We start from the raw sequence: 24,857 nt of genomic DNA on the forward strand, positions 1-24,857 counted from the left end.
GTACATAGTCTCGCTATTGTTATTTTACTGCTGCTCTTTAATTACTTGTTACTTTTATTACTTATTCTTATTCGTATTTTTTAAAACTGCATTGTTGGTTAGGGGCTCGTAAGTAAGCATTTCACTGTAAGGTCTACACTACACCTGTTGTATTCGGCGCATGTGACTAATACAATTTGATTTGATTTGATCAATTAGCCTATCCACAGGTTAGCAGGATCCTATATCAGGGTAAGGACAAGGGACTATGGCTTGAAATTGAACGGGCACATTTTCGACTAAGAAATGAACGAAAATCCGTTTCCACTAGTTACCACAGCCACAAAGTCATGATGGCTATATCGTAAAAAATCATAAAAACAAAATGTTTCTTTTGGGTCATAAAGTTAAGGTTTGGGTTAGGCTTAAAGTTAGTGGTTAAGAAGAGAAATTGTAGAAATGGGCGGGGTTTATGACGTTGTGACTGTGGTAAGGTGACGACCGAAAATCCCAGGCAGTACTAGCAAAGATGGTGGATGTCCTCTAGCTAGCTAATATTAGCCCAGTCGTAGTCACAGCCACTGGCTACCGTTTGTCATTCAATGTAACTCAAAATGTCTGTCGCTTTTGTACCGAAAAGACATAGAGGAAAAGCTCAGATCAACCAAGAAACCATCCAAAGAGTAAGTAACGTTAGCTATCAGTTTGGTTATGTTAATCTGTGTAGCATTTAGCTAGAATGTTTACAACTGTGTCTAGCTCATTAGCTAGCTGTACAGTTGGTTTGTTATTTGGCCTACATTCTATCATAAAAGGTGGTAGCTTCAGGTAAACAACTGTACAGCTGTGTTAACAGTTTTTCATATTTTCCAACTTTCAGTTGCTGGACGAAAATGACCAGCTGGTAAGGTGCATCACAGAGTACATGCAAAAAGGACGAGCAATGGAATGTGTACAGTAAGTTCAACTTCATCCATATCTATGTGTTATTTCCCCTAGAGTTGGTGATGTCAACCCTTCTCCTGGAGCTATTGGGTTTGCAGGTTTTTAACCAGCTCTATACGAACACACCTGATTCAGAGTGGTGCAGCATTCTAAGGCACTGCATCTCAGTGCAAGATGTGTCTCTACAGTCCCTGGTTCGAATCCAGGCTGTATCACATCCAGCCGTGATTTAGAGTACCATAGGGTGGTGTACAATTGGCCCAGCATTGTCTGGGGTAGGCCGTCATTGTAAATAAGAATTTGTTCTTAACAGACTTGCTACTTGCTGTTATCTATGCATAGTTACTTTAACCCTACCAACATGCACATTGACTCAGTACCAGTACATATTGCCTCATTTATTTTTTACTTTAAGTAAATATTTTACTAACCCTTTAACTGCATTGTTGGTTAAGGGCTTGTAAGTAAGCATCTCACAGTAAGGTGTATTGTATTCAGTGCATGTGACAAATACAATTTGAAGTTCCTGATGAGTAAATAATTATGGTATAGGGTGCTGAGGAATAGGGTTGGCCTCCCTGCCGTGTTTTAACTACCATACTGTAAACAACTTTTCTCCACCAGATATCAACAGATCTTGCACCGCAACATTGTTTACCTGGGAACCATAGCAGACGCCAGCCAAACTTGGCTCCAACCACAAACGTATGTTTTGTCCATCAATGAAAATGCAATCAGCTACATTCATTGCTTGACCGTTGTTTCTCTTCTTTGTCGATGTTAACCAGTGACGGGTTGCAAATTGACTCATATTCCAATTTTCAGATCCCCACCAATGGAGAGGCACCAACATTGACAGCCCAGATTGGACATAAAGCTTACATACATAATGGTCAATTTCCTCAATTGATTCACATCTTTCATTTTATTGAAAATAAAGTTGGCTATTTTTTCCTGACCTACTGCTGTAAAGTAACACAAGGTGCATTTAATAGAGTTTGGGCATATTGAGCTTTCGCAGAATATCATCATCATTACTCCCAACAGGTCAGTTCGTGAGCAAGTCACCACCGGCATTGGGTCCCAGAATTTTTAAGTTTGAAATACACTACTAGGGGTAGCCTTGGACAATGGCTATTATATTACTGAACTTCAACCCAAGGTTAAAGATGTTACAGCCAAGTTCTGACTTCAAGCCTGCTAGTTGACACCACTAGAGAAAGCTAGAAAACTAGATGTACAACAGCCTACTAGGCAGCCTGTCACCCCTCAAATAAAAGGATCATACAGTAATTTGTGATGGCATGAAGTCATAGAAAATACCAACATATTCAATTGCTAGTAATTTTTATTCATTTTTGTTGCATTGCTGGTACACTTGGGAAGATTGTTGCCAGCTCAAGAGAACAATAAGCAACATAAGCCAAGCAGTCCCCCTTATCTTCTGTTTGGGAAACCTTTTTTGTAGATGCCACTAGTAAACCATTTTGACACAGCTAAAAAATACTAACGGTTACAGTCCAAGGTCTTTAAAGATGTAAAAAAAAAAAAAAGGCAGCAAAAGTTTGGGAAATAACACAGACAATGCAACAAACCCTATATTTTGATTGTGCAAAGCACAGAACTATAAAATGATATTTATACAGCAAACAAATCTCTGTAAACATGGTATGTTAGTTTTCAGAAAACATGGTGTCATGTCATAAATACAGGCAACATTGGCATCCGATAACATCACAAAAAGTTAACATTCTGGGCCTTTAAATACAGCCCGTAGCCATAGAAACTGAAGAAACATGGGCAAAAAAATACCCTACACAATGTTTTAGTGTTTATAATGGCATATTTGGTAACCTTTATAGATATGGTTTAGTTAAACTCTGAACTAAAGAAATGAATGTGCCTTCACATCTTGGGGGGGGGGGGATTGTGTTATGTAACATGTTATACTAACATATACAGTAATTGTAGAACATGTAAGAAAATACAAAAATAAGATTAATACTGTCAATATTTGTACAAGAAAATATTGTATTTTAAAGGAACAAACATTAGGTTTGAGTTAGTGTCATTCTGAAGTGAACTGCCAATCAGGGAAAGAAAAGGAAATTTGTTTTTTTTTATCATAAAGACTTTCCCTAATGCTCTAGGGCTCGTAACTTTATTAATGATCAATATAATAAACGGACTTATTATCTCTTCAGCACCATTTATCTTCTGAACAACGCTTTGGTTGGAAAATAATATTATGCAAGTGCTATTAATACCAACATGGCACAGTTACTGCTATATATTTTTTACTCTGTCAGTCGTTGAAAAAGTAGTATTTTTTTTTTCAATTACACCTCTGCAATGATTATAATATTTATGCTGAGCCTGCTCAAAGCCTCTTAATAAAAAGAAGTAAATTATTATTTATATTTCAACTTCAGTAATTTACAAGCTATGGAACAGTAGATGTTAGCTGTAGTCTGAGTCATCTTACATGAGATTTGGCAGTTACAGCTATGTAGACAGTATAGAATTATGGGGAAAACTGGAGTGTCTCATTTAGAGCCCACCCACTAAAATCTTATCCCTTACACATTTCCAGCTGGAGAAGAAAAGTGGATGATGGCCATGCATGTTTCAAGCTCTTGTCTGAGGAAACACAGTATAAACTTTATCAGGCAGACTAACTGCTGCCAGCATGACATGCATTGCTTACAGCTTTTACATGGCAGTTTAGAATGTCTTTTTCAAAAAGGGGGCGTTTGAAATGGAAAAATACATACAAAATGTTAAGCCAGTATGAACAATGCAATTTTGCCTGAAAACACAGAGACTGATGTTTTCAATTTAATGGTTATTCCAAAAGGGCAACATTACTAATGGTCGCAGCAGAACTTGCTTCAGAAATATAGCTACAGCAATTCTACCATACCAATGGACTCATTTGTTTGGTCTGTATCAGTACTGGTGAAGGTAGGAGGGCCTGTGCTCATGTTTGATGGGAAAGGATTTAAAGCCCTTGCTGATGGGTTTGTGCTGTTGTTGCTGATGCTGCTGGGTGTAGGGAGAGAAGCCAGAGGAGATCCCGGTGGAGGGAGGGCAGTCACTGGCAGTGGACCACACCGGAGACTGCAACATCTGCATGGAATCACTCCATTGGCTGGAAGGGATGTTCATCTGGTACAGGGAAGAGCTTGGATTGGGCATGGTGTTGTGTTGAGTGTGAGCGGAGTGTTGCCATGGGGCCTTCGGCGGCCAAGTTTTAGTTTTGCTTTCCTGTGGAGTAGAATGGATGGAAATGGGAGTTGATCAACACAAGACATTTAGCAAAAACTAAAAAGGGGGTAAATGATAACATTTAAAGCGATTCAATATAATCATATATACAGATGCAGTGAATGATAGAGGCTTCAATTTTCTGGCCCAATTACTGCACACAGACTCCTAAGTACACACTCCTTCCTTACCTGGTTATTATCATCTCCCAAGTGATGGAGGGGAGGAGAGGGCAGGGTACACACCTCCTGCTCGCCACAGCTGTGTTTTCTACAGGCAGAAGAGGAGACATGAAGCTCTACAGCACAATATCGATAGTTCACTTCATGAATAAAACAGGTTGGAGGGAAACCAAAAGAACAGTAACACACTATGGTGTACGTTTAACACATGGTGACTCAGTTGTACCTTCTTTGTTTGACGGCTGCAACAAGATCAGGTCCAGAGAACATGGAGAACAGGCTGTCCCCATTGGCTGAGGACGTCTCATCACTGGAGCTGGCAGAGTCTCCCTGATTGGCTGACCAGCTGCTGTGGACCGCCTCCCTGTTTCACATAAGTGGCACTCTCAGTCAGAACTACTTGAAACACTATGAACATCTTGTTCTTACCATTCTACAAATCGAACATCACTAAGAGGCATGTAAGATTGATTGGCATACTTTCTAGAGAGATGTTATATACAAAGAGGTGTGAATAAATTGTACTAGTGTCATGGAGTGGTGTAAAGAGCCTTGAATGAACATACCCTGTAGTACTACTTTGGGCAGACTATATAGAGCCCTATGCCATATACAGAGATGTGTGTATCAATGAGATGTTAGGTGTTGATTGTGATTGGTGAACGTACCCTTCGCTGTAGTACTCTGGGTGGGACCAGGTCCTGTGCTGCTCAGAGACGGGCCAGTTGCTGCGGGTGTTGCTGGGTCGACGGATGTGCTGCACCTGCCGTTTCTGCTGCATGGCCTGGCTGACTCCGGCAACGTAACGCGCAAACTCAGGGTCAGAGCCAACTGCATATGAAAGGGAGAAAACACACGGTTCAGTTTGACATCCTCAGCTTTTCTCTTTGTGTGTGTGTGTGTGTGTGTACCCCACAGCTCAATCCATTCAGCCAGACTGTCTACCATAGCAGAAAAAGCACAATAGCCGTAAGTCAGCTGAACACAATGGCCTCTGCTCTGAAATAAAAAAGCGTCTGCTGCACTGTAAAAACAGCAACTGACATTGTAAATTCAGCATAACATTTAAAATGACAAATCAGAACTGCTGGGGGGGGGGTGCAGGGGACAGCTGCTCACTGTCAGACAACCTACATTTACAGTGCATTTGGAGAGATACTAGTAAGGTCCTGTAGTTCAGAGTTTTTGAAAATGTATCTGAATGGGAGATGTGGCTATGAAAGTTTTTCACTTCCTCAGGTTGCACCAGATAATGGCCGCTATTCATTCAGGAAATCACAGACAAACTAGATCATAAATCTTTCTGTCAGCGAAATATCACCACCCCAAATGGCTTTAATGGTTACAATGAGATTATGTAAGCACATCTCCAAACCACAAAACCCCAAGAAAAATCAAAAGCAACATATCCTCTCCAGGCATAATAATGACTGCAGTGCTAAACAGTAGTGTCTCCTTTTTCCTTCTCAGTCTTTGTAATGAAACAGCCCAGTCAACACAGCTCAAAGCCCCACCACTGCTGACACAGTTCTCTCCTACCATGGAATCCCTGGAGGCTGTGAGCTGCCTGCCTCTCACCACCACAACCCAGACAGCCTACTGATAATGGGGAAGGAGGGGGAATAACACCGTCCTAAAGGAGGCCGCTTTTCTTTATTGGAGGTCAAGACACTGTATCTCACCCTGGCTACACTGACCAACGATGTGCAGGAAGGAGCCAGCTTTCATTGCTATTATATGGAGCCTTTGTAGTCGACTGCATCCTTCAACATGACAATATGCAGGTCACACACTGCTCTAAAGTGTTATTATCAACCACCTAGGTTATGTTCAGTGAGGAACACCGCAGTACCTCCCCGCTTCACCATAGTACCTCCCCGTTTCACTCTGTTCCAAAATGTTCACTCCCTACTGAACACCACCCACATTAGTCAGAGGAACCCAGAGTGTTATCTGGGTTTGTGGATAAGGGATAAAAATAACTCACCTGCGGGGTCAAAGGGCAAAGTGTCTCCCAGCACCCCAAACACACCCTCGTTCTGGTCCCTGTTGGGCCAGGTGTTGTTGCGGGGACCTTGTGGCTTCTGCCCCAGCATCTCAGACATGACACTGTCCATGTAGGTGCTGACCAGCCCCAGGCTGTATAGGTCCGAGCTCAGGTCTGGGAGGCCAGGTGAGCCCCACTGGCCAATGGGCCCCAGGGGGGAGAGCCCTGCTGGGGGAGGTGGGCCCTGGGGAGGAGGCTGCTGCTGGCTGGAACCACTCAGCCACTTACTTGGCATTCTCTGCTGTGGAAGAGCCTGGGGTGGAGGCTGTTGGGAGGGCAGCTGAGGTGGAGCATGCTGCTGCTGACCAATAGGCTGGAGGAGGTGTTGGTAGTACTGCAGTACCTGCTGGGAGGGCTGCTGCGGTGGTGGTGGCTGCTGCTGCTGCTTCTGCACTGGCTGCTGATGCATACTCTGGGTAGGGGGCTGCAGTGAACTGTGGGAGACCGCTTGAGAGGTTGGGGTTCGGTCGGTGGCTCCGCTCGGGGGCTTCAGCTCGGCAGCATTGGCAGACGCCACAGAGTTCCTCCTTTTGACCAGTGGGGAGGCTTGCTGGGACTTGCCCATATTGAAACCTGAGAGAAAGTCAATGACGTCCTGCATCTCCTGGTCCGTGGGGAGGTTCATGCCCTGGTCGTCACACACTGAACCGTTCTGGGGCTGGGTGGGGTCGGGGTTGCTGGACATGTTGCCCAGCTGTAAGATGCTCTGCAGTCTCCCGTCTACTGCGTGACCCAGGCTCTTAAACTGCTGGTCTTCAGAGCTGCTGCTAGAGGAGAGCATGCTATGGGACGGGGTGCTGGGGATGGAGTAGCTGCCCCCACCACCACTGGACACAGAGCTGGAAGAGGCCTTCTTTGTGAATTTGGAAGTTAGCTTGGAGATAGTTTTGGGCAGGCCACTGGAGGCTTTGGAGCCATTTCCAGGAGGCAGGTCTACCTGCATCCCGTAGTCAGGGCTCTCCCGCTGTAACTGCATCTGAATGGTGGGCAAGGCCTGTTCTCTGTGGAGGGAGAAGATACATAAGCATTCAACGGCATGGAAAATTACAACAGCTAACTAGCTTTTTCAAGATTTTCTTTCAGGGCAAATGTAAACTAAAGCTCGAGAATGAGGGCTATACCTCTGTCAGCCCATGCCAATGTGAACACACAGCAGGTTGATTCTTTCTAGGAATTAAAAATGCAAACGTGAAAATGCTTTGGACAATACACATCCACTCACTTGCACTCCTTCCACCTATTGATGTCAAAGACGGCGGTATATAGCACGTCCACCAGGCCGAGGGTCTTCTCTGGGTCCAGACTCCGCTGCAACAGAGACATGGTGGCTGGGTCCTCTTTCAGGCACCTACACACAGGACAGTCAGGACACAGCACAACTGGCATGTCCAACATAACACAAATACATTTATAAGTCTGTTAATACTTCACTTTACTGTCCAAATGTGATAGTTGATTGAGTTGAGTGTTGGCTTATGCGGATAAAAAGTATGTAGTTTGCTGATTTAGCCAATTGTATGTCTAAGGGTTCTGAATACTTGGAATTCCCTTGCTAAGATAAAACTAAAGCAAGCAAATGTATTTATTTGCCAAATTATTTTTTGGACCTGTAAAGCAAGCAGATTCTTCTGCCCTCTGTGGAAAAACAGACAAATATGAATAATCCTACTCACCATGTGGAGGGTACTTGTACCACAACTCTGGAGCCCTCCAGAGCAATCTGTGGAGCATAGGCTTCCTTGTTTTCGATCTGAGCAGTGTCAACAACCACCTGTCCACACATGCACACAGTCATTCAGAGAGCTGCATCAGCACAGCTTCTAATATAATGCATTCCCTCACAGCCAGTTATGCTTGCGCAAGCAACTCTACAGGATTATATTGGCCCTTTTTATCTCAACTCTGACTAAGCAAAGCAGATAGAGTACCAATTTCTTTCCACAATAACACATCAGTGTCCTCTAAAATAGATATAATGAAATAAGATATACTACTAACTCTGCCCATAGTCAGAGCATGTGGGCAAAGGAAATGGAAGCTACTTTGGGTGAACAACAAATATACACACTTCCAGGTATCCAGACCAATATTTTCCAGCAGTTCTTTGAAAGAGGCTCTACCTTCTAGACAAATGCAACTTGGGGAGGAGGGAGGACCCTTCCTGTCTCACAGGAAGTCAGCCTATTGTCATTTATATAGCAGGTGTATCCTCAGGACCCCTGGGCAGTCAGAGTGCTGAGTTCAGGCCTGTGAGAGAAACACATCCACCAGGTCCCTGACTCACAAAGTCACAGGCAGAGAGAGAGAAAAAACGAGAGCGAGATGCAGCAGCATAGGCCCCCCAAAAAAGGAGGAGAAGAGGCCAATTCAGGTGTTGAAAATTAATGTCCCAGAAAGAACAAAGCCATTTTCACTGTCTGGCAGATCCACTCTGAGTAATGTTAAGAGAAGGTGGTCTTCGCTTATGCTGCTATGCAGGCTCCCACTGTCTGTGTTCTTCAGAGCTCATAACTCAGATAAGGAGTTCATGTAAAGCTCCCATCCACCACCAGGGTTTGTTTTACACTCAGCGCTGTTGATGGGTGGATAAGAACACTCCCCAGGTCTGACGCACTAAATATTACAGACCACACTGAGGAAATAAAGTAAAGTAGAGTAGTGGATGACTGCTGCTTTCTCTCTGTTGGCTGGGGGAGACTCGTTTCAAAGTGCCAGAAATCTGTTTGAAGATCCAACCAGATGACCCCATCCTTTACCCAGATGCTGCAGGAATGTTGGCTTCAGTGTGTCTACAATGAGTTTGTTTACACCTCTTGGCCGTTCAAAGGAACCCAACATACCTTCCCATCATCTCAATTACACACCTCCCAAACAATGGGCTCTAGGTTACAATAGACTACAACTTGCAGCCTGGCCCAGAGCTATAATGTAGAGGCTTCACTAAGCAGAGGCTGTAGAGTTATAGTGAATCTGCTCAAGGCAGGGACCTCTATCGAATTAAATATTCCTTTACATTTTCATAAAATAAGTGAAGTTGGTTGAACCACATGGCCCTACTGCTAAAGCAAAACAATCCATCAGCTAATTTAAGTTGAGACAACAGCTTATGTTGACATCTAACTGAGACGAGTATTTTAAGCTGGGTGACTTTGCTGTCCTTGTTGACATCTTAAGTGCCTTGTACTCACCAGTCCAGCCTGAGCGAACAGTAACTGGACGGCGGTCTTGCAGGCCATTCTCCAGCTGGAAGGGCAGACCTGGTTGAGGACCTCAGTGACGGGGGAGTCGTCCCGGGGGGTCACTCCGTTCTGCCCCACTGCCTCTTTAATGAGCTGCAACATGGTGTGCTGAGGATACAAAACAGGGTGGCCGGTGTGAAAACACAAGACTTCTGGCTGCTGATGCAAGGCACTAATATGGACCTGACAAAGATCCACTTTGGATTGAAACTTTGTTCATTTTTTTGCCAAATAAAAGCTATGGTGGAGCAATAGTGCGTGTGTGGGTCCTATTCATCTCTTCTAAAACACTAACATAGACCAGAACAGGAAACAGTAGCAACTACAAAGTCCAGGGACTWAGTCCCCTCTTGTTAAAGTGTCTAGGCTCTCTAGTTTAAAGGGTCCTGATGAATGTGCTGTTATTTCTGAATCCGGTAAATGGTGAGTCAGATAACTGACAGATAGTGTGTGCAATTATCATACRAGTTAGTTTTGTCCCACAGACTGGGGGAGAATCCATCTGTAAACTAACGAAGCAGATGCTGATTCTATCCAGACCCAAGGCATCAGATGTACCATGGAATAAGTGTTAAGACATCCACATCAAAACATTAAAGCCTTGCCAAATACAAGACTCACAGCCCACGTAAGTCATCAGAGGTTGAAATGAGCGTCTAAGCGGCTCTCATTTCCTAGAGAGAGCAGAGTGACCCATTCTGGTCAGCAAGGTCAAACTATGAAAGACTTAGGAAACCACCCATCACAGTAGCCTAGCGCCAGGATGCCAGCGAGCCAAGGCCAGGGGTGTATTCAGAATGTTGTAGATAGAAATGTAATGAATAGAGCTGAATACGACTCCCAAGCTGATGACTCCCGATTTAACATGACAGACAATCATATATGTTCTATGCAATATCTGAACATTCTATAACGTCAAGTCCTGCAGGGCATACCGTTTTCAGTTTGAGGTTGTCAGCCGCTGATTCGTTGAAGGACACTCCTTTGAGGAAGTGGGCGCCAATCTGCACAGGGATGGTGGGCAGCTCACACTGAATGGGCTGGGAGATGGTCTGCATCCTGCCAGCCTGCTGGGCCTCTGCCTCACTGCAGCAACCCTACATAGTAGACAGAGAGAGAGACACAGGCCCAGACACATGATGTACAAATAGGTTAGAGACAGGGTTTTGCCCTTATCACAGCCACTATAATCCAAGGCTTTACCATTCCTAATGAGCTGTAATACGTCCTGTGCTTAGAGTAAACATACCTGTAAAGCTGCCTCCACAGATTTGGGATTGAGGTGAAAGCCAGCCTTCAGTGCATATTCACTGTGGCCCATACTTTCTAGTGCTGCTTTATAAGCCTGGCAAAAGAAAATATAAAATAAATTTGTATAAACTCAACATGTACGTAAGTCAGGCTGGCTATTGCTTCATTCAGTCCTTTCATATCCAAGCCATCAACACATTGATTTGAAGCAGCCCTTGTGCTGTAGGGCACTATTGACCCAGTCAGAAATGGAACCCTATTTCATATATAGTGCAATACTTTTGACCAGAGCCCTGATAAAAAATATTGCACTTTACAGGGAAAATKACCAGGAATAAGGCTCTGGTCAAAAGCAGTGCACAAGCCTATATTGGGGAACAGGGTGTCATTTCAGACATTGACCAAGGCTGTGGTGGTCCTGCGGGGAGCRCCATCTACCTGTAAGGCATTGTCGATCTTCATGTTGAGCTCCTTCAGATGGTGATCAGGGATGTTGGGGTTGTTGGAGCAGAAGAGCTGCTGGACCTGGATGCCTGCCAGGCAGCCATCACGTCCCCTCTCCCTCAGACGTCCCGTGGCCTGGAACACAGCACACAGTCTCAGGTCACATAGCAGTTTACACACAGCATCACATACCCTAGTACAACCCTTACACACCCTGCATCTGCTCTGTACTGCTTATGATTTTATATACCTTCACCCATTTAATCTGATTTCTAATATAGGCCTACGGTACAATTGTCATCTCAAACATCTAATCTGTGCTTCAGAACCAAAAGGTTGCACATATTGATTGATGACCAGACAAAACACAGTTTAGAAATCTACTACAGAGGCATCTTTGCCAGAACAATAACAGGCTACCTAGAGATTTTCATTGATCATTTCCATATTTCAGATAGGCCTAGTTTGGGTGGCTACATGTCTAAAGATGGCTGTAACGTCGCACTGCATTCAATATTATGGGTGATGATGTAACATATTCTGGCAAATTAATTACGGTATTTGTGAGGAAGAAAAGGGTTCTGGACTCCAGAGAAGTGACATAGCAGCCAATATCTACTAGTATGGATGTCAACATTAAATGACTTTCAGCTACAAATGTAAAATGTGAATAAAACATTCAATATTATGTTTTGCGTTTGAAAATGCATCACCGTTTACGGCTGTATTGACAGGCTACATTGGCGCAGAAATTGTGCGTGCATGTACATGCGTGAGGTCACGAGCTTTGAACCACTGCTTTTTGGGGGTTGCGGGTCAAAAAGTTTGAGAACCAATGAGCCAACGGACAGATTGACGATTTTCTGTAGAGCTATTGGATTGGGTGCAGTGCAAATGTCAAACCGTATGGAGAGCGGATTGCCATAAATATCCAGCGGCAAAAATAGTTTGGTGATCAAGAATATTAAACTGTTTACTTTGCAGGCATTAATTACTAGCATAGGCTTACTGGTCTTTGGTATGTCAAAATAGCTTGAAATGTATTATTTATGAAGTTTGCATTTGGAATTTGTTGTTAAAATGAATTATTACAAACTCAAAGTGTGTTGTAGACAAAATAATGAAAAGGGCTGTCTGGTAGCCTCTAACAGACATTGAGGCTACCAGACAGTCATTGCATGTATAGATTACATTTTTTTTTACTTGACTCACACTTAGAATGCACGACTTGGACTTGACTCTCGACCCATTCTACTTGTGACTACTCGAGACTTGGACCTTGACATGCTTGTGACTCGGTCACACATCTGGTAGATTGTACATTTTAGAACAGTGTTGGGCCTAGATTTGTGAATAACTGCTTCTATAGGGGGGAAACCGACCGCCTCCCTCTTTGAAAACTGCCCAACATTGCAGTGAGGCCCGGCCATGCCCAGCCTGGACATATCGCAGCAGCACATTCCAGCAGGATATCCAGCCCCGTTCCCTCCAGGGCTAACACCCCACATGCCAGGGCTTAACAGATCAATCAGGCCACTCACGATTCTCCATTCTGGCTCCACTGTACAGAACAAAGCTCCAAATGTGCCAGGGGGACTTTTATTAGCTACGTGATTAACCAGCTAGCTCCTCTCACAAAATGGCCTCCATTTCAGTTAGCTAGGGTTTGTTTGGGGATGTGTAGGCCTAGCTTAAAGTGGAGGAGGGATAACTAGCAATACAGGCTCATATACTGTATATACAAACTTCTCAACGGGAAATAGGAGGAAATTGTGGCTGGAATGGTAGCTGACTGCATTTCATAGGAATGTATAACAGTCAGCTTGTCACGTTTTGAACACAGCCTATTTCCACCAGCTAGTCACACCAGGAAGCTCCTTGAAGAGTCCTGGGGGCACCCTGGCCTCCATGTCTAAATACCTCGGCTGCACCCTTCCATGATCGTGAGGCCTCCTCCAGCTCCGTCAGGGGCCCAGGGCAGGAGCTCTGGGAGCGGACATTGCTGCGTCGCTCCTGGGCCTGGGCAAGGGCCTCCGCCAGGCACGACTGGGCCACAGGCTGCACCTTCTGCAGGGCCTGGGATAGGAACTGGAAGTGCACCTGCATCACCGTCAGGAAGCACCGACCCAGCACCTGGAGAGAACACATAAGATTCAAAAGGTTGTGATCAGGACAATAATATCAGGAGAAAAATAAATAAAATCACACCCCTGACAAGATTACATTAGTGGGAGCATTGATCATTCATCATWGTTTTCTAAGAACACYGGTTCTCAAAGCATACGGTCTTGGCATTCCTTGTTTTTCATTACTCAGAAACTAACTTAAGTGATGTTGGCTTCAGTGACTTGGATGTTTAAATTCTCCATAAAAACAATGACATCTTTGATAACCCTCTGAGTCCTCTTAAATCAGATCTTATAAATAGAATAACATGCATTGCATCAATTTACTGCTTTAAAGATGCTCCTCTTGTTTGAGGAAAACCCAGCTTGAGAACATGACATTATTACACACAAAAACAACTTGTGAAGGGCTATAACCACAAAACAGTTCAAGGCTGGATAAAGGCTGCATTACAGTGAGCCACTGAAGAGAATTGTCTATTTAAGAGTTAGAACATTATGGAAAACATTTGACAGGCTAAAATTGTACAAAAAAGGCTAGATGAAAAAAAAAAAAAATTAAAGTCTATATCAAGGCCATGTTCTGCTTGTTAACATGTCCTCTCATTTTCCACACAACTCCACCAGTCTACAGTGCAGTGTTACCCCAGCAAATAACCTTCTACCATAATTGGGAAGCGCAGTTTATGTTATAAATCAGTCTACTCAGAGCCAAGGCCTAGCACTGTAGTCGTAAAGCACAAGCAATGCTTACAACAAACAAAGTGTTTGCTCTTCTCCTTCAACTTAATAGTGGAGCAGATTTTTCCACATCATGATGGCACCGTTCCAGACCCTGTGCAACGGGTGATTCATTTAAGCAATAAGGTTCACATTTACATAAGTGAAGGAAAGAATTGTAAAGCTGTAGGAGTCAGACATGTTTGTTGTCCAGTTAGCAAAAAGAGGAGCAAAACGAGAGCAACAGGACACCACAGCCGGCTCACTGTGGTCACAGGGTTCTTTTCAGGTACGTGCTGAAAATATATTTTGGCTGAGTTGTTAAGGACAGAAATATGCCACCCTGTTTAAAAGCAGACAGGAACAACAAGGCTGGGCTGTCCTCATTCTTTAACACATCATGGGGGCACAGACACCGACTAGGCCTATACCCTTACTGACCATTTCCAAGGCTAGGTCCAAACCCTTTAGAGCCCTCTTCAGCTCRGATTCTGAAATAGGACCAAATAACAGTTCACGTAAAGGAATTGGTCTTACATGCAGTATTAGTTCTGAACCATGAGTTATGAGGGTGTGAAACACGTRCTGCTTATGTTGGACTGCTAATCACAGTATAAACACTGGTAACACCTCACTCTCAAATGACTAATGCATACCAAACACTGGCTCAATGAATAATGATATATGAGATGGTCCCTCTTCCCTCATTTTCCTAATGCAGACTATCAAACAAATTGTAGGCTGTCAAGGAATTGAGTGGCGAATTGTTTAACATAAAAACTCTTAGCGGTCAAATTGAGTCCACTTGATCAGTGAATGTAACAAAAGCCCTATTATTACAGATTATGGTTAAACAATTTGAATGCTTTCTTCATTTCTAACAGATATTTTGAGAACAGTGTTTTCCCGGTGGTTTCCCGCTAATTGCATTTTGGAACATTCACACATAACCAAACAGCCATGTRCGCATTGTTGAGTTAATAATATGAAGAAATAAAACGTTATCAACATTTTAAGCTAAAATGGTCTGATCAGCCTCATTGCTTTTTTAAGTGCAGTGGTTGTATGGATTTTGGATGTGTCATCCCAGAACTGTCACAGTGTCTGTTTTGAAACGTAKACATATTGATCGTGCCCTTAAAATAATTGCCTCCAGGGCTGGTAATTATGAAGACATAAAAAGTATTTGGTTGTAATTGTAATGTTGCAATATTTTATAGGCTACCAAAGGTGGCCAACAATCCTCCAGGAGAGCCTTAAAGGGGCAGTGTTGTGTTTTCAGACAGGCTTGAATACGCAAAGAAGCCAATAGACACGAGTGTAGCCAACATTTGTCTGTTTCTCTATGGTTAAAAAGATGGTAATGCATTTTATTTTGCAAAGTCATACAATGATGTACAAATGGTGTTAAATACCATTTATTTATTTTAAGTGACTTACACTTTTGGACAAGTAAAAATGTCCAAAGGACAAGTGGCAAAAAAGGTCATGAAAAGCCCTGCATTCTGAAAAGTGATGTAAAATTGCTTATAATACCATTAATACTATTATTTTTGGACCAGCTGTACAGAACACTATAAAAAGGACAGAACAGACAATCACAAACTATAAGGACATGATTATCTAGCAAGAAAAATGTAAAAGGTTGCAACAAAAGATAATTAATCACACATGGGGATAAGATTAAATTTCAAATCGGCTCATGGAAAATATGAGGAATAAAACTACAGGGCCAAGCCAAYGTTTAGCCGCATACAGGGCTGAAAGGCAGGCTTAAACAGTGAGAAGAATGAATCAAACAACTCATCTTCCCCATTAAACTAAGGACACATCGATTGTCTTCTTGAAGTGGAAATCATCATCATCTATCCTAGGAGAGTGAGACTAAAAACCAGATGCCTTCGTGTTTCCTTCCCGTCTAAAATACTTCTTTAGTGCTGTTAGTGAGTGGCCCTCACCATCCTAGCCTGTCTTCTGTAGGATGGCCATTTCCAAAGGTAACATCTATTAGACCCTTTTCCAGTACACGACACACTGACGTCAAGTACAGATGCATGGGACTCTTGGCGGCAGTAAGAAAACCATCGCGATCTGCATCCCTTCWATAGCCTAGATTTATGTTTTTATTACTTCTAAAAAAACTTTTTGGGGTTCTCATACTCTTATGACGTTTTGATTCTTGCTTGAACAGTCGCTAAGATTATATTTGGTTGTGATCTTTGCAAAATAACTAATTTGGGATGTAGCAGTTCGCTATAATGCTAACGCTCATTGATATAGGCTGTAGCAAAAGCTAGCCAAAGACCCATTTTACTGGTTGAAGTGCTTTTTAAGTATAATGCTGTTGATTTGCGATGATGACACCAACATTATATTAAGCAGGACATTAATACGAGCCTTAAAATCCAATCATATTCCAAAAGTAGTTTTAAATGCACTCATAAGCGACATGTAAATGGATTTTTTTTTTTTGCCGTTCTATAAGAATTCCCCCTTGTTCTGCCACCAACTTGCGTGCATCRCCCTTGTACGGTAATGTTTGCAAACACAGAAAGGGGTCTATTAAACCAAAACAGGAAGTGCTGGTGCTAGTGTCTTGCATATCAAACATGATACTCATCTATTGTTTTGACACAGATTTAATTTCTCTTATTAAAGAAACCGGGTGACGTTCGTTACATACAAATTCGAGGTTGTAATCTAATAATGGCAGCTGTGAGCGTGGCCATAAAAATCAGAGGTAAAGGAGTAGTAACCTAAGAACACTAGACTGACCATGTAGTAGACACTTGATATGAACGAATCTTATCAAGTAACAATTCAACGGTTGAGAAAAATGATACAGAATCCTTGAAGCCCGCTGAACTAGGTTAGATGTGTTTTTTCAGGGGCGTTTCGGGATTGCTGCTTGTGCAGTTGTCTGCCTGGCTCTAGCCCTGCCTGCACTGTGGTTGCCTCATGTTCAGAACCAGAAGATCTCAATTGCATTCTCACGTCTTCTCATCTCTTTCCTTCTCCTCCAATGGGTTTTGAGGAGACGAGGAGAGAGGATGGAAGGAGTATGCAATCAAAATCTTCCCCAGGACTCCTGTCTGGCTGGCCTGGTCATCGCTCCCTCTGTGGTTTCGCTCATACACTCAGTAGACTGCCCCCTAATAAACAATGACATTTTCATGCATATTTGGCAGCTGAGACACTGAGCAGCCAGGGTAGCCAAGCTCCGATAAAAACACACGTTTTGTTTTCCATACTGAGTGGACTTTTGGGATTTTGGGGGGGGAAATTATCCTGCTTCCTTCAACATTCCACAATTCTCCAAATTCAAAATAGCTTTTTTGTTCTTACAGACCCAATTCTATATTTTACATACAACTGCCAAGACAAATGTTCATACACACACACAAATGGAAAAGCCCTTTCCGTCACAAATGAAGTAAATCTCTCTGGGGGCATGGAAATGGCCAACTGAAGGTGCACCATGTACTTATGTGAAAAGCAATTCTACATAAACAATATTTAGCTTCTCRTGGAGGAAATGGAGGTTAAAAAAGTGATGCCGTAATGATGAGTGAAACTCACTGGTCTAGTCAAAATACACAGTAGGCCTATATGATGCACATGGCCATTTTGGGCTTTGTCTTTTGTCTGTTGATAGATTCCTTCTACTCAACCAGGTCTGAATATCTTATTCATCCCTCAATTCCTGCACATTGGCAAGACTGAGGTAGAGCAAAAGCCCACTTTTATTTGACAAACGCACTGTTGTTATTCACAGACGCTAGCTGAAGCCAGAGTGAGTCAGTGTGGCTGCCAGACAGTCCTGCCGCAGTCTGAACTTTCACTGAGTTGGGCTTCCCCTCCTTTAATATTTATCTGTGCATATCCAAGACCACAGAGTCAAAATGACAGATTGTGGTGCAAAAGTCTTTCCTGCTCTGGGCACAACCACATCCACTGAGGCCCTGCAGTCCCTCTCATAAAACAGCCCTGGCCTGAACATTCAGCTTATTCACTCACTGTCTGCCACTGAGGCCTTGCTCCCTAAATCTGTTTAAATCTCCAGGATGAGAGCATAGACATCTCAAACATTCACTACACAAGAGGCAATTTGCTTGCTGCCTAAACAGATGTATTAAAAATAAATACATAAATTGGCATTTCTTGTAGAAATATTTAGGAGTGGCACTACCCTGGAACCTCATTTCTGACTGGCTAGGCAGTAGGCACAGCTGTAGCATCAGGAGCACATAAGGCTTCTCATCCACAAATGCCAGTGAAGTCTAATATTCAGTTACTATTTTCCCAAACAAACACTCAATGCAAAAAAAATAAAAAATAAAAATACAACTTTAAGAGCAGCAATTCACAATTGAGACGTAAGCAACTTTGCTGGCCTGTAATAGACAGATCACCCTGCATGCTCAGTCAGACTGTCTCAGCATAAATGATGGTTCCTGCCCTCTTCTCCTATCCTCAGTGCTTTTCGCACCTCGCCCTCAGATCCTAGCACCCGCTTAACATTGGGCGCCAGATCCTAATTTCAGCCAAGAACTTCTGAATCAAGGAGCCATGCATTCTGAGAGACTTTAGCTGGGCATCTTAGAAGCAACCTTGCCCTAGAAAAATGGTGCAACAACAAAAAATTTGACCAAAAATTCTAGTCTAGACCCTCATAACAAAAATTTGGTATTTTTTWAAAAGTTCCCTTTGGCAAAACATGCTCTATTGACAGCAGGTGGGAGGAGCTATAGGATGACAGGCTCATTGTAATGGCATAAATGGAACTGTATCAAACATATGGAAACCATGTTTGACGTTCCATATATTCCAATTCCAGCCATTACAATGAACCTTTCCTCCTATAGCTCCTCCTACCAGCCCCCACTGATTGACAGGGAAATGGAAAAGACTCAACATGTTATTTTACAGGTAGGCCCAATTGTCAGAATAATGTAATAACTTTACTTTGACTGGTGTTCAGTGTGTGTCCAGGTCGGTAACTGTAACCCTGGCAACCCGTTACCTCTACATCCTGCAGGCTGAAGTCGTTCTGGTCTTTGAAGTTGGCAGCCCCAGCGCTCAGCTCCATCAGCATCTTGGCGATCTCTGGCTTTATTGCTGCAGTCAGCCGGCTGGCCGCCTCCATGACATGTTCCTGCACGTCCTTAAGTTGCATAGCTGCTTTCGAGTAGTGKGAGTTCCTGAACACGCTGCTGAACAGGTCCGTGAGAAAGGCGCTGGCCCGGCAGAACACATTCAGTGCATCCAGGTACTTGGAGATGCCCTGCTGGATGTCGGCGACCGCAGTGGTGTTGGGSGTGGAGGGAGGTGGTTGGCAGCTKCCGGGCATGCCCACCCCGGTGGAGCCACCCATGGGGGAGCAGGTGGAGCCCAGGGGGGCACTGAGGGTCCGGCTCAGCTCAGGCATCTGGTACTGCTGGTGCTGCTGCACTTTCTGCTTGGACCCGCCGAGCAAAAAGCGCCGCTTGTAGTCCATTTTACTTTCCTGCGCACTACAACAATACATAAGTGTCAGGCTGACTCTGGAAGCTCCGGATTTCAGCCAACCAGAAGCGCTTTCTCTCGCTCTCTTATAGAAAACAACAACCCAATAGTCCTGGAATTTATGTAAAAAGACAAATTAAGGGCTCCATCTGCCAGAAGCTCATCTCAAAATGCTTTGTAACTAACAGAGCGATGCAGAGAGCAGGGTACAGACTTGCTGACCGAGTGTGATGTTTATGTGCAGCCCTGCTGCAGCTCACGGTGGACAGTCCCAGCAAAAATAACAGGCAGAAACGCACCTTTCCAAATCTGTATTTTCTGCCTGAAAGGGAGTCAATGGTTTATGAGAGGACAGATCAAAAAACTGAAAACACTCCACGATTCTCTCATTCCAAGACAAGATTCATGTGCATAACAATTCCTTCAAAGAAGCAGAAAATGTCTTCTTTGTATAACATGTATATAGTTTGTATATTTAGATATTTTTAATGATAGAAAATCTTTAAAAGCTGTAAGCAAAAAACAAAAGCCAAGAATCTGAAAAGAAATGTGGCACTGGTCAACAGCAAGGAGTCTGACAAAAAGAGACAAAATCTGTTCTCCGGTAGGACAATGGCGCCTTGATACTTCACTTCCTCTCTGCAATGGCAGCCTATTGGCTGTGTTTATGGAGCAGAGCGAGGGCARACAACCAGTCCGTCAGAGATGCTCTTCACACTGTCTGTGGCGGTAAGCAGAAGCCAGCTGATAGGACTACTGTTGGAAACTTCGCCGGCCTCAACGTCCTCAGCGTTTCCGTCTGCTGGCTGAGGTAGTTATTAATCACTGAGGAAACTAAATGTGCTCCCAGATCTCGCCGCTTCTCCTCCACAAAACGCAGATTAGAAGAGCGACAAAAGCACAAATGTATCTGTAAGGCCTCTATGTCATTTCCTAAGGGAGGAAAAGGGAGAAACAAAAGAAAGTTACAATGATTTCAGAGGAAGGATGAGCTTTGTTTCAAATGTGCTGTTTTTTTTCCAATAAAAAAAAACTTGGCAGTTTTGAGTCAGTTCTTGGGAAGATAAATTGTGAATGCTTAGAAACTGAAGTAAGCATTTAGTCTAAGGAATTACACTAGGTTGTGTGACAATATTGTGCAACTACGTACAGTAGCCCAACTCAACAGCAACAATAAAACAACAAGATACAAGAGATAAAATAACATTGAGGGTTTAGCATAATCAGGTGTTAATTCTTGCTCCCATTAGACTCATTTCATATTAACGATCATAAATAAATGGAGCATATCTGAAGAATTAACCCCTCTACAAAAAGGAAATACAGCCACAGACAAATGTCTGCAAGCGGTCATTGTTGGAAAACAGTGACGATCTGTCTTAATGGAACACATACAGTGGGAGTTAACAATATCCCCTTTCAAAATCTAAGCAGCAAATGGGGAGAAATGGGTTTCTATGGACTTGGTAGTTTTATGTCATTATGCAAATAAGCATAATCCTATTTGCATGTTTAGGAGAAACAAATGCCAGCATGTATCATTACCTAGCTTGAGAACAATGGTGATAATATGTCACAGTAGTGGAGAGATGTCCACGTCAATACTCGGAAATGTACACGTTTTCTTTCTAGATGTAGGCCCTAGCTTTTATTAATTCTGTTGTGGAACGCGGCGAATCAGAGTTATCACCCAGCCCCAATGTTTTGGGATGAGGGAGCAACTTGTGGAAAGAAAACAAGCCACAGCTTTTCCTCAGGATAACACCAAGACATCCGTCATTGTGTGCTGCTCAGACAGCCTGTGCATTGTACATGGCCTTTATCAACCACAAACATTCCACCACTGTTTGTATCTACAATGTTCCACTGATCTTCAAACTTCGCTGTCTTTCACAAACAGAGGGGTGTGTAGACAGAGCCTGACAGCCTACACCAACAGAACAGACCCTGCCTTGGAGACGAGGGGACCGGACATGTAGGGAAGCTCATGGACCTACCATGTCATAGGAGGCAGCAGCGGAGACAGACATCAAATCAAATGTACTTATAAAGCCCTTTTTACATTAGCAGATGTAAATACAGAAACCCAGCCTAAAACCCCAAACAGCAAGCAATGCAGATGTAGAAGCACAGTGGCAAGAGAAAAACTCTAGAAAGGCAGGAACCAGACTGAGGGGTGGCCAGTCCTCTTCTGGCTGTGTCGGGTGGAGATTATATGAGTATATGGCCATTAAGGCCAGATTATTCTTCAAGCGGTTCAAACATCCATAGATGACCAGCAGGGTCAAATAATAATCACAGCAGTTATAAAGGGTGTAACAAGTCAGTACCTCAATTTCCAAGTGAGCAAACTGGTTCCAAAAACCATTAAGGCCATTACACCTAATGTCAAGTTTAACAGTTCTCTCTATAACCAAAGGTAAAATGTCACTCCTTTTTGTCATTTTCTCTCTCAAAATAAAACATGATGAGCAGTCTACTTCAAACACGGTGCTTTGAGGTAGTCTAACTAGTGAAATGAGCAGTTTATAAATCCCAGATTACAGTGACTGCGGTAACTGCCAGATGCCCAACACTGCTTGCTGCCTAAAATAGGGATATTAAGGATACAGGAGTAAACAGGAAACAGGAGCCTGACTAGCCAGGTCCAGCCCAAAGGTCCTAAATCCTAGAAACTGCAGAAAAGGGAAGTTGCGTCAGAGGTCTTTGAATCCAATAAGGAAACTTGTGAAATACAGTAGGACTCWGGTCATAACAAAGGAGGCAGAGCCAGCCAAGTATTGTGATGAATAAACAAAGCCAATATTGCCTCTGATATTCTCATTTTGACTTTTCAAACCATCAAGTGTAGGCTGTCAGGTTTGTTGTTCTGACTCCAAAGTGAGTTTGTGGGTCTTGGTGTCCTGCTGACTGGATCAGACGCCCAGTCATGCGTCGGACCATTAAAAACTGTTCAGTTTGTGTCCATGTGAAACACTGCTGCCCTGCCTAAGGTCTGGCTAAGATGAGCAGGCACGGCATCAATATTGATGTGACCCGTCCCACTATCCTCTCTCTATTGGCAGCCAAGCTTCTTGTTCCAATGCGGAAAGTATTAGAACTTACACCCAAACAAACATGTAATAGGAGGGTCCCCAGTCTGTGCTGCTGGCTCAGCGCCCGGTTTAATGTCCTTCCTTCGGCAGTGTGCACTCAGGGCTAATGTTAGCTCTGCCTCCACCACTCACTGCATCTCAGCTGCTGCTACTTGGACAAGGAGCTTAGGTTTCCGGGAGCAAGCTCTCTGTCGCCATATACAAAATGAGCTCCGAAGTATGATTTACCTGTGCTAGATCTTCAAGGAATTTGTCAGCACTAAAAAGGTCAACTGAAATGTAAAAGAATGACACAGGCAGCATATACCAAATGTGTATCCATGACTCTTTTCAAAAATCAACGACTAAAGATAACCTCATGGTGGTGGACGGGKCAGCGGTTCCTCAAGCTGACAGCTCCTTCTGCCACTGAGGCACCAGGCCACTGACGGCAGGGTACAACCACATGGCCACCATTAAACAACCCCTCAGTCTCCTCTCATGAGGTCAATTTCAGCCTCCTCGGCCAAACAGCTGCCCTACACTAGACAGTACCATACCGCTTTTAGGACTCAGTCTCAGCTCAAAAATGTCCTCTACATCTGTTGCCAATGAAGAAAAGGAATGCTTTATGTGGATTCAAACAAGAACACTTCAAAAACAAGTAGAGACCATTTCAATCCCATCATACCCTTTTATATAGTCTGTTCCCCATTTCATTGATAGTCTACTTCAACAGACATTTATAGTCTCTAAGGTAATGGGTATCGACCTAAATATGCAACTAATACGACAAGGAAAAAAGTTCTCAAAGAAGCAATAAGCACAAATTGCTTTTCAACAATTAAAATGAGCAGGAAAACAATGAAAATAAGATATTACTAGTAATTTGTCGTTAAACATTCTTAGTCACATTGTAGACGGATGGGATATAGTGTAGCCTAGCCCCAGACTCCGAGGCAGCAGACAGGTCGAGGGTCAAGCCAATTGCTGCAAGCAACTGTGTGACAGAAGCAGAGCCAGGCTCTGCCTGCCCAGAGAACACAAGGAGGGCATTGTGGCAAGCACCGGCCTCCTCCATATCACCACAGAAAAAAAAACACCCTCAGCCAGCTGCAGCAAGATTCTCATAGAAAAAGGGCACAATATGGTCTATAATTTGAATGCTTATCTTCAAAATACGTAGTATACGGGAGAGTCTCAATCTGAAATTACGTTGGCTAACTGGCTGTAGACTAGTAGGCCAAGATATAACATGTGATATAAGAAGCTTATGTCCGTAAAAATAGCAGGCTGGCTGCTGAAACAAAGGAGGGGATATGCTTGGAGACCAAAAAGGTCTGAGGCTCCTAACTATGTAAGCTTACATTCCGTCGCCAACAGTGCACTTGTTTATATAGCTCGAAGGACAAAATGTTGGCCCTGGTGTTCAATCGTTTCCTAGACTAGCCATAAGGAGATGCTCATTTCAAATTGTTAACTAAAATGTCCTACTGTAACTTCCCTTATAGGTTTCACAATGTTGACAAACTGGTATAGGTGTTGAGTAACTATTTGAAGGCAAAACGCAAACCTAAATCGTACAAGCGGTCAGCAGCAACTTCAACCCAACAACCACTTACAGGATGTATGGAGAAACCGAAAGGACTTAAAGGATTCCTACAGTTCACTACGACTGAGTTATAAAAATAAACAAAAAAGATCAGAATAGAGGAATGCTCAGATAATCCCTCATCAATGGTAGTCATGAGTAAAGCACATGAACTGTTGGGCATAGATAGAAGCACAACGCCCAGCCTTGCCCTGGAGACTACAGTGACCTCCTGACTCGAGCAGCTTCCTATTCAAAGCCTTCTCCTAACTACAGGTCCGTTTCAGCAACAGGCTAATAGCGAACGCAGCTCACATTTCACAGACCTCTCGAGGCACAGCATTGGAAGAGGGAGCTCTGCTGGCTAGCCTAGCGGATGGAGTTTAAGAGTTTCTCTACTACATAAGCATGACATCTGTAAGCATCCTCGAAGGAAGCAATGTCATTCTTAAAAAAGGGGAATCTGTGTGATATGTAGATACTTTTA

General features: G+C 43.4%; 2 protein-coding genes across 3 annotated transcripts in view; one reads left to right on the forward strand and one right to left on the reverse strand.

Annotated features, from left to right (window-relative positions):
• Nucleotides 1-447: 447 nt before the first annotated feature.
• LOC111969528 (ss18, like 2) lies at nucleotides 448-1,882 on the forward strand. Its single transcript, XM_023995709.2, has 4 exons — nucleotides 448-662; nucleotides 860-936; nucleotides 1,549-1,629; nucleotides 1,750-1,882. The coding sequence occupies exons 1-4, from the start codon at nucleotides 594-596 to the stop codon at nucleotides 1,778-1,780; spliced, it is 258 nt and encodes an 85-aa protein (XP_023851477.1). The 5' UTR covers nucleotides 448-593; the 3' UTR covers nucleotides 1,781-1,882.
• A 1,840-nt stretch (nucleotides 1,883-3,722) lies between these two features.
• garre1 (granule associated Rac and RHOG effector 1) overlaps nucleotides 3,723-24,857 on the reverse strand; it is a 37,549-nt gene continuing 16,414 nt past the window's right edge. Inside the window, exons 1-13 of one of the 2 annotated variants that reach the window (XM_023995706.2) lie at nucleotides 19,224-19,871; nucleotides 13,275-13,487; nucleotides 11,349-11,489; nucleotides 10,909-11,004; nucleotides 10,595-10,756; nucleotides 9,609-9,767; nucleotides 8,094-8,191; nucleotides 7,643-7,768; nucleotides 6,361-7,421; nucleotides 5,042-5,204; nucleotides 4,600-4,737; nucleotides 4,383-4,461; nucleotides 3,723-4,191 (exon numbers count right to left, since the gene is read on the reverse strand). In XM_023995706.2, the coding sequence (XP_023851474.1) occupies nucleotides 3,874-4,191; nucleotides 4,383-4,461; nucleotides 4,600-4,737; nucleotides 5,042-5,204; nucleotides 6,361-7,421; nucleotides 7,643-7,768; nucleotides 8,094-8,191; nucleotides 9,609-9,767; nucleotides 10,595-10,756; nucleotides 10,909-11,004; nucleotides 11,349-11,489; nucleotides 13,275-13,487; nucleotides 19,224-19,727 (3,258 nt within the window). In that variant the 5' untranslated portion in view covers nucleotides 19,728-19,871 and the 3' untranslated portion in view covers nucleotides 3,723-3,873. Of the gene's footprint in view, nucleotides 4,192-4,382; nucleotides 4,462-4,599; nucleotides 4,738-5,041; nucleotides 5,205-6,360; nucleotides 7,422-7,642; nucleotides 7,769-8,093; nucleotides 8,192-9,608; nucleotides 9,768-10,594; nucleotides 10,757-10,908; nucleotides 11,005-11,348; nucleotides 11,490-13,274; nucleotides 13,488-19,223; nucleotides 19,872-24,857 lie in introns of those variants that run through there. The other variant, XM_070445472.1, reaches the window with a different exon arrangement.

The sequence above is a fragment of the Salvelinus sp. IW2-2015 genome, linkage group LG10, assembly GCF_002910315.2.
Source record: "Salvelinus sp. IW2-2015 linkage group LG10, ASM291031v2, whole genome shotgun sequence".
NCBI lineage: Eukaryota > Metazoa > Chordata > Actinopteri > Salmoniformes > Salmonidae > Salvelinus > Salvelinus sp. IW2-2015.

Coding starts and splice junctions, on each gene's coding strand:
- LOC111969528 (XM_023995709.2), top strand. CDS start 594: ATGTCTGTCGCTTTTGTACCGAAAAGACATAGAGGAAAAGCTCAGATC. Junction 663..859: donor ACCAAGAAACCATCCAAAGA/GTAAGTAACGTT, acceptor TCCAACTTTCAG/TTGCTGGACGAAAATGACCA. Junction 937..1,548: donor CGAGCAATGGAATGTGTACA/GTAAGTTCAACT, acceptor TTTCTCCACCAG/ATATCAACAGATCTTGCACC.